Source organism: Podarcis erhardii (genome assembly GCF_964252035.2).
Source record: "Podarcis erhardii genome assembly, chromosome: 8".
NCBI lineage: Eukaryota > Metazoa > Chordata > Lepidosauria > Squamata > Lacertidae > Podarcis > Podarcis erhardii.
Window position 1 is genome coordinate 69169983 of NC_138499.1, and position 13736 is coordinate 69183718.

Below are 13736 nucleotides of genomic sequence, written 5' to 3' on the forward strand. Positions count from 1 at the left end.
AAGTAGGTGGGATGTTTTAAATATATCCCCTCACCTTGGTTTTAATGCGCCGTTTTGTTTTTGTTTGTTGTAAGTTGCTTTGAGTTTCCTTGGGCAAGGTGAAGCGGCTAACACATTTAATAAATAATAATAATAATATATATTTTGTATGACTTCAAGAACATTCGCCAGCATTTCAGTGCAAATTTCTCCTAATAAGTACATTTTTGCTGAATATGCACATTTTTGCAGAGGACTTTCCCTGAACATATGCTATTTCCACTCATCTATGCGTTTACTTTTGCCCATTTTATCCCAGTGCACACATTTTTATACATTATTTGGCTTGAGAGCTGCATTACGAAATTCGAAGTGCAAATTTCAAAGGATAGCTTTGTTTCAATTCCTGTACAGTGGTACTTCGGGTTACATATGCCTCAGGTTACATACGCTTCAGGTTACAGACTCTGCTAACCCAGAAATATTACCTCAGGTTAAGAACTTTGCTTCAGGATGAGAACAGAAATGGTGTGGTGGCAGCGGGAGGCCCCATTAGCTAAAGTGGTGCTTTAGGTTAAGAACAGTTTCAGGTTAAGAACAGACCTCCAGAACGAATGAAGTTCTTAACCTGAGGTACCACTGTACGGTTTAACAATGTGTGTGGGTCAGTTCGCCTTTAAATGTGAACTGAATTGAATTTCCCCCCATACCTAGTTCCATATGAGTCACAGTCACACGTGCACATGATTAAAGCATGCAGGAGACCCAAAAGGCACATGAATGTGCAACATTATCCCAAGCAGTTTGTGCATATCTTTGTCCTTTGCACAATTGCAAAGAATACTGCCACCGTCTTCAATGAGATCGCTCATGTGCATTCACACACTGCCTATGTGTTTGCAACAGGTTGAGCTAAGAATCCTTGCAAGTCTCCGTCACAGCAAGACAAAGAACAACATTGGTCACATTACATCCCTCTCCTCTCCTCTTTATGCACACTTGATGCACACTCTCCATAGGTAGTAGAGAAACACATATCCACTCCAAACAAATAGAAATAGAAGAAATGGACAGAATCGGCAAAAGTCATTTAGCTACCCTTAGAGCAGCTTATTTATAATGTTATTGAGCAACCTGATTACAGAAGAAATTGTGTGTCATGGCTTGCTAAAATTGCTTTTCGCTCAAATGACTGTTCGGAGAGAAAGACACATCCCTGGCAGAAGATATAATTGCAGGGGCCCCTTTCTTTTTTTCAGAGACAATGAAACCTGGAAGAGCAACCTAGGGGGTTTCCATGGGCCTTATGACACACAAATTCTGGCCAATAACCCGAGATTATTCTATAGCAATAATCTCATTGTTTTGAAAGCTAACGTTTATTTAAAGTGCACCCACTGTGTGAAGCTAACCAAAACCATCTGGGATTAGGGGTCATGGCCTGCGCTCAACAGGTGTAACTTAGCTCAAAAACCTGGAACTTTTTTTCTTTTTCTGCAATTAATCATTCAACAGGACAAATGAGAACCAAAGTTTTCAGTTTAGCACTCTAGATGCAAAGTCCTTACAGCGACCCTTACTATTTTATTTTATATTGAAAACTGGTTATTGCAGGAACACTTTGACTAAGTCATAGAGTGGGTAGAGATCAGTTGTCATTCAAGATGCTGAGCCAGATAATTAGTTCAGAGCACAAGAAAGGGCAGTGTCACTGGTCATTTGTCTTCTTCTGAAAGATTACTATGCAAGTGTATCTGTGCCTGTGCCCATATACCTTTTAAAAATGTCCCCCACCCCTGGCAGGTGTCAGGATCAGGAGTGTGTGCAGGAGCCAGGCCCTGTGACCAGTAGGGCTTCGCAGGACTGGGGCCTTCCTAAGTTTGTTCTGGAGAGGCAAGGCACAGCCGCACAGGTGAGGCCGCTTGGTAACTCACTGCACCTGGTGGCAAGAGCCGGGAAGGGATATAAGGTCAGCATTTCACTTTGGCTCTTTGCCACAACAACACATTTCCTGCCTTGGGCTTCTTGCTTCCTGATCCCTGGACCTTGGCTTCCTGACTCCCTGCTTCTTGATCCTCAGACCCTTGACTTTATGACTCCTTGCTTCTCAACCCTCAGACCCTTGATTTCATGACTCCTTGCTTCCTGACCCTCGGAACCCCGGCTTCTGGACTCTCGTTCCTGCTCCCACCCTGCCATCTTGCCCCCGGTCCCGACGTCCTCAGCCGGAACTTCGATCACCCATAGACCGGACTGTGACACCAGGAAGGGTACAACAGCAAATATTACCAGCCTTGGTTCTCATGTTTCATAATCAACCAATGGAGGTTGTGTTTTTGGGTGAGGGGAGAGCCACCTCCATTTGTTTGTTTGTTTGGATTTTTAATACTGTACTGAGATCTTGCACAAGAATGCTATTTACCTGATTAATGCTTGCACAAGTGATAGAAGCCTTGCAAAATACCCCCCCTCTTTTAAGTCTGATGGATGTGCCACAATTAGTCTCCAATGATGAATGTCAGATGAAATGTCACCACATATCTAGCCTATTAGATTAAATCCCCATGTTCAGGTGTTAAGTATTCAGGGGTCTGTGTTTGAGTCTGCATTATGAGCTCCTGTGTTCTGATTCGATGCATGATATCCAATCACAGAATATTTCAAAATTTGGGCCACTGCCATTGGCCCTTCAACTCTGAGCTATGATTTGCAGCTTGGAACTTTAGATAGCCAATCACGTTGAAAGTGGGAGTGGCCCAGGTCTTCAGAATGTATATAAGCAGTTGCTTTGCCCCTGTTGTCTAGTTCTGTTAGTTTGATAAAGGTTCTTGGTGTTATCATTGTGTCTTGCTTCGTGGGAACCCACCTATACTGCAAGGGGATTTTTTTAAAAAAGTATGAGCTGGCATTTTGATGACAACAATATTGTGTGGACACTACCAAAAAAGAATAGAAAAAACTTAACATGCATAAGGTGTTCAGATTCCATAATTAATCCTAATCTGGAAGTATCCTAAGACTGCAAATAGGGCTGTCATCTATGCAAAGTCAGAGAAAGACCACTTAAAAAGATTAGGAGCCAGTTTGTTGTAAACAGTATCTTGAGCATGGGTAGGCAAACTAAGGCCCGTGGATCTGGCCCAATCGCCTTCTAAATCTGGCCCACGGACGGTCCGGGAATCAGCATGTTTTCACATGAGTAGAATGTGTCCTTTTATTTAAAATGCACCTCTGGATTATTTTTGGGGCATAGGAATTCGTTCATATTTCCCCCCCAAAATACAGTCTGGTCCCCCACAAGGTCTGAGGGACAGTGGACCGGCCCCCTGCTGAAAAAGTTTGCTGCCCCCTGATCTTAAGTGTTCTCAAACAGGGCACAGCAGAGCCTCTGTAGCTCCAGAAGTTCACTTCCAGGTCTTTAATTCAAAACAACTCCTAAACCGTGAAGGAAATGGTTTTCGTGATGTCGACTTTCCAATGAGACTTTTAAAACCACATCACAAAGTTTCCATCCCATAAAGCAAATACACAGTCAGGAAATGCAAAGAGCTGAAGCAAAATGAAGGGAAAACAGTATTTCTGTCTGAAAAAACACAAATCTTAAGATTGAAGAGCTTTCTATACGCTGAAGACTGAAATATAAAATGGGATAAAAATAAAAAAATAAATAAAAGATGCTCAGATCCTGTCAATAGTTCCTGGAAAAAGAGAGAGTTCTATTTCTCCAACCTCTGTGCTTCACAGTATACTTGGCTGACTTTTAAAAGGGAAGAGGTGGCCAAACTACTGGTTGGAGAATTTGCCTGATATCAGCAAACATACGAACAAGAAATATAAATCCACAAGAGTCCTTGCTGTTGGACTGGAGATTTGAAGTAGTTAAGCTACTGGCCAGTCACTGTCCATAGAGGCTGTTGTTTTACATCTAGAGAAAGGGCCATAGCTCAGTGGTAGAGACAGTACATGTACAAAGTCTGCAACATCTCCAGTTAAAAATGATATTGGTAGGAGGGCTAGGAATGCAGCTACTTGCGGCCTTTGAGGATGACTTGCAAATCTGCAGAAACTGAACCAGACAATGAAGATCAGGAGTCTGATTCAATATAAGGGAGTGCCATGTATTCATGCAGCATACAAAGAGTGGCACAGTTAACTAATTTTAGACTCTGGATATAGTGGTTTTATGGGAAGTTACTTCACATAAAGGCACATTATTTAACGTACATCCAAATGCAGTTAAGCCTGCTGCGTTTGGGGGATCCATCTGCTCATTCCTCTGAGTGGGGCCCTGGACTTGCGCCCCCAAAGACCTACCCTGATGATGCTATTGAATCCAAAGCCAATGGAAAGGAACACATGAGAAAGCCAGCTTAATACTTCTGCCTTAACTGGAAATAAAATGGCTGGTCATAATGGAGCCCTTCCAATTTCCATTGATTTAGCAAGAGTTAAGCATATCCCTCTTGGAAGTTCAGTAAGATGCATTTATTACCACAGACATTACCGGGACTTCAGGCATACTACACACTCGAGTAAGCTCCACTGAACACAGTGGGGCTTACTTCCAAGTAAAAAAAAAATGCATGGGGTTGCTCAGCTCTGCCTATTATGATGAAGATTTTCGTAGTGTCTGTAGCTTCTTCCAGCAGCGGAGGATAAATGTTACTGAGCACATAACATAAGCTTGCTACCAGTTCATCATGGAATTAAAACAGAGAACAGGAATATGCATCCAGTCCATATTTGAGAAACCACTACCATCATGTAAAGGACAATGGTTCTAGATGGCACTTGTTATTTCTTGGAATTTCAGTGGATTTCCTTGTCTCCCATTGCATTGTGAAGTAGATTTAACTGTAACTACTGTAGATGCTTTTGTTAAAAAATGTGATTTTGTTTAAAAGCAATAGGACTTGTGTACGGATTCCCCGCCCACCCCCACATGAACCATTTTAGGGCACGGGATGGAAGATAATATTCTTCCTATCCTTCGCAAAATTAGAATGAGGAACTTGTTGCCAGGATGTGGTTGAGGCTAAGGATTTCGCAAGATTCAGAGAGGAAGCAGTGATTTATAGAGCCGATAGAATTATATGCGACTTTAAATGACTAATCCTAATTTGGGGACGGGATGGATTTTTGGCCTTTCATACATACCGTACCAAAAAATAAAAAATAAAATTAAACTAGCTCACCTGGAAACCCCCGTTCTGTATGCAGCGCTAGCCAATTCAATATGCAAAATAAATTCTACAGTGCAACTTTCGCGTATGCCTATCACCCATTTATTCTGAACCAGCTGCAGGCCTGTTTGGCAGGAAGGGGGAAAAGATGGTTGCATACCACAACCACTTCCCAGCGGAAGAATAAAAGCAGATCTGCTCCTTGCTCCATCTTCTGCCACAAACTCCATGATTCTTTTGAAGAGGTGGTTCTGAAGAGCTCTTCAACCCATCCCCTCTTCTGCCAACCAATGTTGAGGCCACTGACTTGGGCAAGCCCCGGGAAAAAGGAAGGCAGGAGCCTTCCAGATGTACAAGAGAACATTCCATTGGACTTACTGAAAAGTTTTACTGTGCATTGAAGATCTCCTCCTTTGCTTTCCCCTCTCACATTTATTTTCACGGGCAAAGCGAGGCCAGCTTTAGCACAACTGCCCCCTGCCACTCCAACACAACTACAGCCTCTAGTCCTGAGAAGCAAGGAGCAGTCCCCAAGGCCCAGAAACCATTGAACATAGATTCCCTGCTCCATTTGGCTTCTGCATTTTGTGGGGTGGAGAACCTTCAGGAACATACAGCCTTATCTTCACAAGCCTAAAGGAGAAAGGATATGGCCTGCCTCAATGATGTCCTGGTCCAGGAGTACCAACTTGAATTAAAAAAAATGAAGGGGGAGCAGGTAAGCTCTGTCTCACAAGACAATGACAATGCCCATCAACGTGCCCTCCCCAAATATTGTATTGGGGGGCCAAAGGGAACACAGCCCCTAGAGGTTCTTCGTCTTGCAGCAAGACAATATAAATCTCAAAGTTAATTTTCAGAATGGCCTTTACCCTTTAATCTCACATTAGGGCTCAACCACACTTCCTTTTGTCATGCTGCTTTCCCCTAGGGAAAAACTGATCTTTAGTGTTCAATAGGAGCAAATGGCAATTTGGGTTTTCTCTGCATTGATGTTTGCTCCGATTTAGCAGTAAAGAATGGGTTTTCCCTGGGAAAGGAGCAGTGCAAGAGGGAAACTGCTCAGAACCATATCTAGAAAGTGTGGGTCAAGCAGAAAACTGCCCAGACCTGTACTTTCTAGGCACAGGACAAGCAGAAGTGTGGACAAGGTATCGGTTTCATGTAACAAACAGGCTACTAAGAACTCGCTCTAGCTCCAGGCAGCATTCAACCCATGTGTAATTTATAACTGAACAGTCTGTGTCAAACTGTTATACTATATTATATATTATGTTGCATTCACTTTTACGGCTTTATTACGGTTTTTTTTGTATTCACTTGTTTTACGTTCTCTAGCTGGCTTCCAATAAAAATATATTATTGGATTGTAAACAAGGAAACAGCCACACTAAATGGCTGTGTTCAGACACAATGCTCAAGCATGATATAGCTGCATTATGAAGGCCAGTAAAAATAGGGTTGCCATATTACCAAGGGTGAAAAATCCGGACAAAGTTGTTGAGCCTTTTTGGGGAACATCTCCCCCAAAAAACCAATTCACTCACCTTGTCTGGGTTTTCCTGGACATTTTGCCGACCCGGCGAAAATCCGCCTGGATGCCTTCTGCTGCCCGATTCTAGAATAGAATAGCAGCCCTAGAAATGAATCTCAGGCTCACATGCTTTCCCACTATCCCTCTGGCATTGCTGTTTGATGAAAATAGGAAGGTTACACTTTGGTTTTAGATTCTAGTTTAGCATGCTTTCTGAACCCTAAACTACAATCAATCTTGAGCCCGGTTTATAGAAATTGCACATAACAATGAAACAAAACCAAAATATTGTGCAAAATCTTAATGTAAATATTGTTTTCACACTTCTGAAGTTTGGTGAGAGTTGGCTAAGCACTCTTATCTGCCTCAGTCTCTATTACTGAGCCTGGTGACACCAAGAAGTGCCGGCCCACCTATGAGGCAAGCAGATGTACACAGGTCATTGTTTTATATTTGAATTCTTTTGTAGTTGTGCTGAAGAAGATTCCAGCGAAACAGTCAGATTATCCGGGATCACTGTCCTACGTTGTTCTTCACTTACTACTTTGGCACCATGAACGCCTAAAAGAAGTTTTACCGCTTAGCCCACAGAATAGCATCTATTACTTTATTTCAACCATAGACTTATTATACTTCTACGGACTTTCAAAGATTTACAGATGTGTGTTCATTCGCTTTAAAATATTAGAGAAATCACAAATGTACACATTTTGTTTTTGTTGTACTAAATCATGTATATTATGCAATAAGAATTGCAGTGCTATCTAGTAAACTGGTCTTCATGTTGCTTGTATTGTTTGTTGTGCTAAGTTTGCAATACAGTGGTACCTCAGGTTAAGTACTTAATTCGTTCCAGAGGTCTGTTCTTAACCTGAAACTGTTCTTAACTTGAAGCACCACTTTAGTGAATGGGGCCTCCTGCTGCTGCCGCGCCGCTGGAGCACGATTTCTGTTCTCATCCTGAAGCAAAGTTCTTAACCTGAAGCACTATTTCTGGGTTAGCGGAGTCTGTAACCTGAAGCGTATGTAACCGGAAGTGTATGTAACCCGAGGTATCACTGTACAGGGGTTTGTTGTTCTGTATTGCTGCAGCTGCAATGGCAACAACAGCTCCTTGGAGGCTAGATCTGCCGTCCCCCCAGCAGCCCCCTCATATTGCCGCCTCTATAACAGCCTTTTGGTGAATAGGAAGCGCTGCTGGTTAATAGGAGGTGCTGCTGGTCACCTCACATCCTTGTTCCCAATGTAGGTCTTTATTCCATCCCCTTGTGCCTGATATAGAACTTCACTCAGCCCTTCTTCCCTGGCAGAGGGCAGCCATTTTGTGGTTTACCTCAGGTGCCAAAATGGCTTGTGCCAGCCCTGGTTTCAGGCAGAAATTTCTCCCACCTGGAGATGTCAGGGGTTGAACCCGGCACCTTCTGCATGCAAAGGCCCCTCCTCAATGCAAACAAACAAATAAAGTAGACATGAGGCCTGGCGGTTCAGTGCTTTCTTAAAAAAAGAGGTGGCAGAACTCACCATGAATGCCTTCCTCGTTCTCTTAGAATGGCAATGGTGCCCACCTGAGAGGTGCTGGAACTGAATTCCAGCGAGTTCCGGCTGAAAAAAGCCCTGTGCATTTATGATGGAGGTGAGATTTAGCTTGGCTACTTCCTGACTCAAAGCCACTATGCAAGACTAACTATATATTGGTATGAACTAGTTTTCCTAAAGAGCTAGGCAGTACCGCCTGGCAACGAATGGAGCTGTACTTAATAGGAGAGCTGAATTAATGCTTTGGTTTCCTTCTGATTTTTTTGTTTCTGTTTTGGATTTTGTCTGCATTTTGCACCCAGGGCTGCTCAATATTCACTGGTTAAATATTGAAAATGGAAAAACACACACACACAAAAACCAACCAACCAAGAAAGATACCCAAGAAAGTATATAATTTGAAGAAGTCAAACATTAGGGAGATTATTTTTTTTAACAACACCAACCCTGTTTATAAAAAGCATTTTAATGTTTAAGCATGGAGTATAGCTTACAGGATAGTTTCTCAAGGGAAGTGGTGAAAGCCACATCACTGGAGACGTTTCCAGTTTGGAAGAACATGAGCGAAGGCAGAATTCAATGGAAAACCACCATTGGGTGAAACTCAATGGGTCGGTTCCAAAATGATTGGAAAACACAAAATATGAGAAATCAGATAGCCACCCTTTGCTTGAATTCTGCTGCCGGGGTTTGTTTTTTCAGCACATGCAAATTACATCCCTCGATAGTTTTCCTTGCTGGGCTCGCCTATCTCGACAGGGCTGAGGTGGCTTGTTTGCCTCTCTTACCTTTGGAACTCATTGGAATGGGGAAACTGCACTAGGATGATATTTATTTTAGATAAGGAGCCGTAAGAAATGGAAAGTATTAAAAACAAGAATTGCAAGCTGTGCTTTGCTGCTGTATCTTAGAAGAGGGCTGCATCCAAGCCACACATTTAAAGCAGCACCCCCCCCCCAAATCCTGGGAACTTTCGCTTGCTAAGGGTGCTGGGAATTATAGTTCTATAAGGGGTAAAGTAGAGCTCCAAGGATTCTTTAAGGGTGGAAATGTGTTTAAATGTATGGTGTATACGCAGACCGAGTCTCCTGCCATGTTTTCTTACATAACTTACGATCACCTGAGGAGGCCCACTTGCATCCTCCCAGTTCATGAGGATACAAACTGCGGAGGCAGGATCCTGGGTCATATCTGTAGGGGCACCTTCTCCTTAGAAACCCCCTCCCCTTTGAAGGAATCATACTTTTGGGAGCTTCTGTCGATGAGCTGAAGATTTCCTCTTTTTAAAATTACATCAGGGTTTATTTTGTGTACGCTCCGCTTTCAATTTTGCTGCTTTCCTGTAAATGCACTGTAAATTGTGTATTTGTTATTTTTTCCTGGTGGTTCCAGAAGAGCAAGATTCTCCTGCTGCATCGACAAGCAGCCCCCACACCGCAATCGCTGTGGCTACCTGTGGCAACTGGAAAACTCAGTCTGCTTACTCAAATGTTAACACTGTCAAAAATCAATCGGATTTGAACACATTTCAGGCGGCAGCATTGTTTTGCAGTAACGAGTGTTCTGCTTTCTCTTCCAGAAATCCAACAACGTATGCAGCAAAGCTCACCCTGCCTCTTCCAAAAATGGACTTTGCCCCTTCTGTGCCCTCTTCAATATTTTTTAATTGAATAGGGTTTTATGTTTGTGAAATTGCATTTTTTTTTATAGAGTGGGGGAGCTATTGCAGGAGCTTTCGAACAGAACAGTAGAACAAATTAAATTCAAACATACCTTGGGGCTCCAGGGACTGAAGGACCCATGTTATACCCTCACATCCCTCCTGCCACCCCGCCTTGCAGCCTTACCTGTTGTAGTTCAGTGATGAAAACGGTGAAAACAACAAGCCAGAAGCTTCCTGAGATAGCCATATCCAGGAGTGTTTTGCTTGCTGCTGCTGAGCAGGAATAAAGTCCTCCAAACTAAGCCTCAGGCAGAGGCACATTTAAGTGACTGATTTCTCTCCTCCTGCCTTTCAGCCACAAGGGAAGAGTGCTGGCGAGAGAGAAAGAGACAGCGCACAAGTGAGGGAGACAGAAAGTCCCTCCCCTTCTGGCTGCAGTTCCCACAGCATTTCCTCAGGACTCAACTTGCAGAGTTGCCACTTTCTCAGTATGTGTGTGTGTATTAACTCCCTCATGGTCCCTTCCTTTTCCTCGCTCCTCCTAATTCAAAACGTTTCATGGCATCTGCGAATCGAAGGGTGCCTCGTGTAAGGAAAAGGAATAAGGGGCCCGCCGGAGACATTTTGCGCCCCGAAGCAAAGCAGCTTAAGGCCTCCTCAACCCACAGAAAGGCCACATGTCATAGCACTCAAGTCCAGTCCAGGGCTTTTGGTGTTGGTGCAAAGCAGTAATCTTTTGCCCCAGCATCTTGAACCCATGACTCTGAAATTAAGAGTCTCAGAGGTATCCTTCAGGGCTCAGTCCATGGCGGGAAATGAGTAGGCTTCCTTTCAGAACACTTTAGCTCCAGTGCTGTCAAGCGTAATTTAGCCATCCTTCCCACTAAAATCAAATCAAATCAAATCTGGTAACCTTGCGTTCCCATGCTCTGCTAACAATCTTAATACACTTTGCCTTTTCTAGCTATTGCTACTCCTATTGTCCTGTTCAGGACCATCCCTGAATGTGCCAGATATTGGGATGTTGTTGTTGTTTAGTCATTTAGTCATGTCTGACTTTTCATGACCCCATGGACCAGAGCATGCCAGACACTCCTGTCTTCCACTGCCTCCCACAGTTTGGTCAAACTCATGCTGGTAGCTTCAAGAACACTGTCCAACTATCTCGTCCTCTGCTGTCCTCTTCTCCTTGTGCCTTCAATCTTTCCCAACATCAGGGTCTTTTCCAGGGAGTCTTCTCTTCTCATGAGGTGGCCAAAGTATTAGAGCCTCAGCTTCTTTTATTAATAAAGGACTAAAAGGTAAAGGTAAAGGGACCCTTGACCATTAGGTCCAGTCGTGACCGACTCTGGGGTTGCGGCGCTCATCTCGCTTTATTGGCCAAGGGAGCCGGCGTACAGCTTCCGGGTCATGTGGCCAGCATGATTAAGCCGCTTCTGGTGAACCAGAGCAGCTCACGGAAACGCCGTTTACCTTCCCGCCGGAGCAGTACCTATTTATCTATTTGCACTTTGACATGCTTTCGAACTGCTAGGTTGGCAGGAGCAAGGACCGAGCAACGGGAGCTCACCCTGTCACGGGGATTCGAACCACCGACCTTCTGATCAGCAAGTCCTAGGCTCTGTGGTTTAACCCACAGCGCCACCCGCGTCCCAATAAAGGACTGTGTGTTGCCAATTTATTATATTTTTACTACCATAGGGGAGCCATTTGGATTCTCTGCCTCAAGCACATGTGTGCACACACAAATATAGACTACTTCTGGTCCTAATTAATCTTTACTTGGTGGTTGCCATAAAGGATTTTCTTAATTCGTCTGCGGCCTCTGATATACTGTCTGTTGGGTTCAGCTGGCATTTTCCGCAGATGGAGACTGAAGAAGACCCCACCTTGCACATGTAAACATTGCATCCTCTTCACTTGCAAGAAGCACTTGGATGCTGATATTCAGGTAAAGCCCTTATGCTTGCTTTGCTTGTACTTCTGGGGTCATGTGCATGGATCTTGAAGGAGGCAAGATCTCTTCCTCCATTGCTGTTATCGGCACCGCTTACTGTATAGCTGGAACAATGCTAAGTCTCCTCTTCCCCTTTTTAGTAGTGCAGACAATTCTGTAACAGCAAGGATGTTATTTACTCATGCCTGACTCAGACTATAAATTTGTAATTCCGTCTTCAGCATAACCGTGCAGATCCATTCCAGTCAGGGTTCAGGCCCAGTTCGGGCAATGTAACATCATTAGTCACTCTTGATTGATAAACTCTGTTGGGTGCGAGACATGGGAGAGCGCAGTCCTGTAGGATCTCAACTTCTCAGTGGCTTTTGGCACTATTGACTATGGTGTTCTTCTGGAGTGACTTGGGGAGGTAGGAGTTGGAGGTACCGTGGTACTATTCCTAGCTGCAGGTTTGCTACCAGAAAGTAGCACCATTGTTGCTTGGTTCCAGTGTGGTGTAGTGGTTAAGAGCGGTAGTCTTGTAATCTGGTGAACAAGGTTCGCTTCCCCACTCCTCCACATGCAGCTGCTGGGTGACCTTGGGCCAGTCACACTTCTTTGAAGTCTCTCAGCCCCACCTCACAGAGTGTTTGTTGTGGGGGAGGAAGGGAAAGAATGTTACCTCCTTTGAGACTCCTTAAAGGGGTAAAGGGACCCCTGACCATTAGGTCCAGTCGTGGCCGACTCTGGGGTTGAGGGGCTCATCTCGCTTTATTGGCCAAGGGAGCCAGCATACAGGTTCTGGGACATGTGGCCAGCATGACTAAGCCACTTCTGGCAAACTAGAGCAGTGCACGGAAACGCCATTTACCTTCCTGCCAGAGTGGTACCTATTTATCTACTTGCACTTTGACATGCTTTCGAACTGCTAGGTTGGCAGGAGCAGGGACCGAGCAGCAGGAGCTCACCCCATCATGGGGATTCGAACCGCCGACCTTCTGATCGGCAAGTCCTAGGCTCTGTGGTTTAACCCACAGTGCCACCTGCATCCCTTGAGACTCCTTAGGGTAGTGATAAAGCAGGATATCAAATACAAACTCTTCTTCTTCTTCCATGGCTTTTGGGCTATGCAGTCTCACAAAGGTCCATTATATCGCTTATGCTATTTAATATCTACGTGAAACTGCTGGGAGCTGCCATCTAGGGATTTGGAGCACGGCAGCATTAGTATGGCAATGACATGCAGCGCTCTCTCTCTCTCTCTGTGCTCCATCTGAGCCAGGAATGGTTGTGAAGGTGTCGGGACTGGTGCCTGCTAGCTTTGGCAGGGACGCTCAATCTCTTGCAGCCAAGCACTGGCCAGAAAGCCCACACACCATCCTGATAATCTGTTTTGTAAGAAAACGTATAAAATCAATGTTGCTTCTGCTAGAAAATTATGTTTTCCCCCACAATACTAACAACGCAGAGGCAGGGCTTTTTTTCAGCCGGAACTCAGTTCCGGCGCCTTTCAGGTGGGTGCCATCGCTATTATAAGAGAACAAGGGAGGCGCTCATGGTGAGTTCTGGCACTTGTTTTTCTAGAAAAATAGCACTGAGCAGAGGCAACTCCCCATTTGCGTGCAGTTGACGATTTTTGGCACCGCAAGGGAACAGGGTGGGCTACACGCATGTAAAAGGGGAGTTGCCTGTACTGAATCCTTAAACACACACACACACACAATCGCTGCTTAACTTAAAACGACTAGATAATCTTTAATTTCTGCTACAGCTATGGAAAGTTCAGCAGGAAAATGAATGTTAAGAGCATTCTAGAGATGTAAGAATTGTTCTTGCAACTCAGTTACTGAATATTTGCTCTAAGAAAATGGCACCACTCAATGTGGCATATGATAGATTAACATT

General features: G+C 44.2%; 2 protein-coding genes across 2 annotated transcripts in view; one reads left to right on the forward strand and one right to left on the reverse strand.

Annotated features, from left to right (window-relative positions):
• Window positions 1-10552, reverse strand: part of TNFRSF11A (TNF receptor superfamily member 11a) — a 47510-nt gene extending 36958 nt beyond the window's left edge. The window contains exon 1 of the mRNA XM_081873054.1: window positions 10080-10552. Coding sequence (XP_081729180.1) covers window positions 10080-10142 — 63 coding nt within the window. The 5' untranslated portion in view covers window positions 10143-10552. The remainder of the gene's footprint in view (window positions 1-10079) is intronic.
• The window catches only part of PIGN (phosphatidylinositol glycan anchor biosynthesis class N), a 336158-nt gene that overhangs the window by 163579 nt on the left and 158843 nt on the right, over window positions 1-13736 (forward strand). The gene's annotated exons all lie outside the window — the stretch shown is intronic.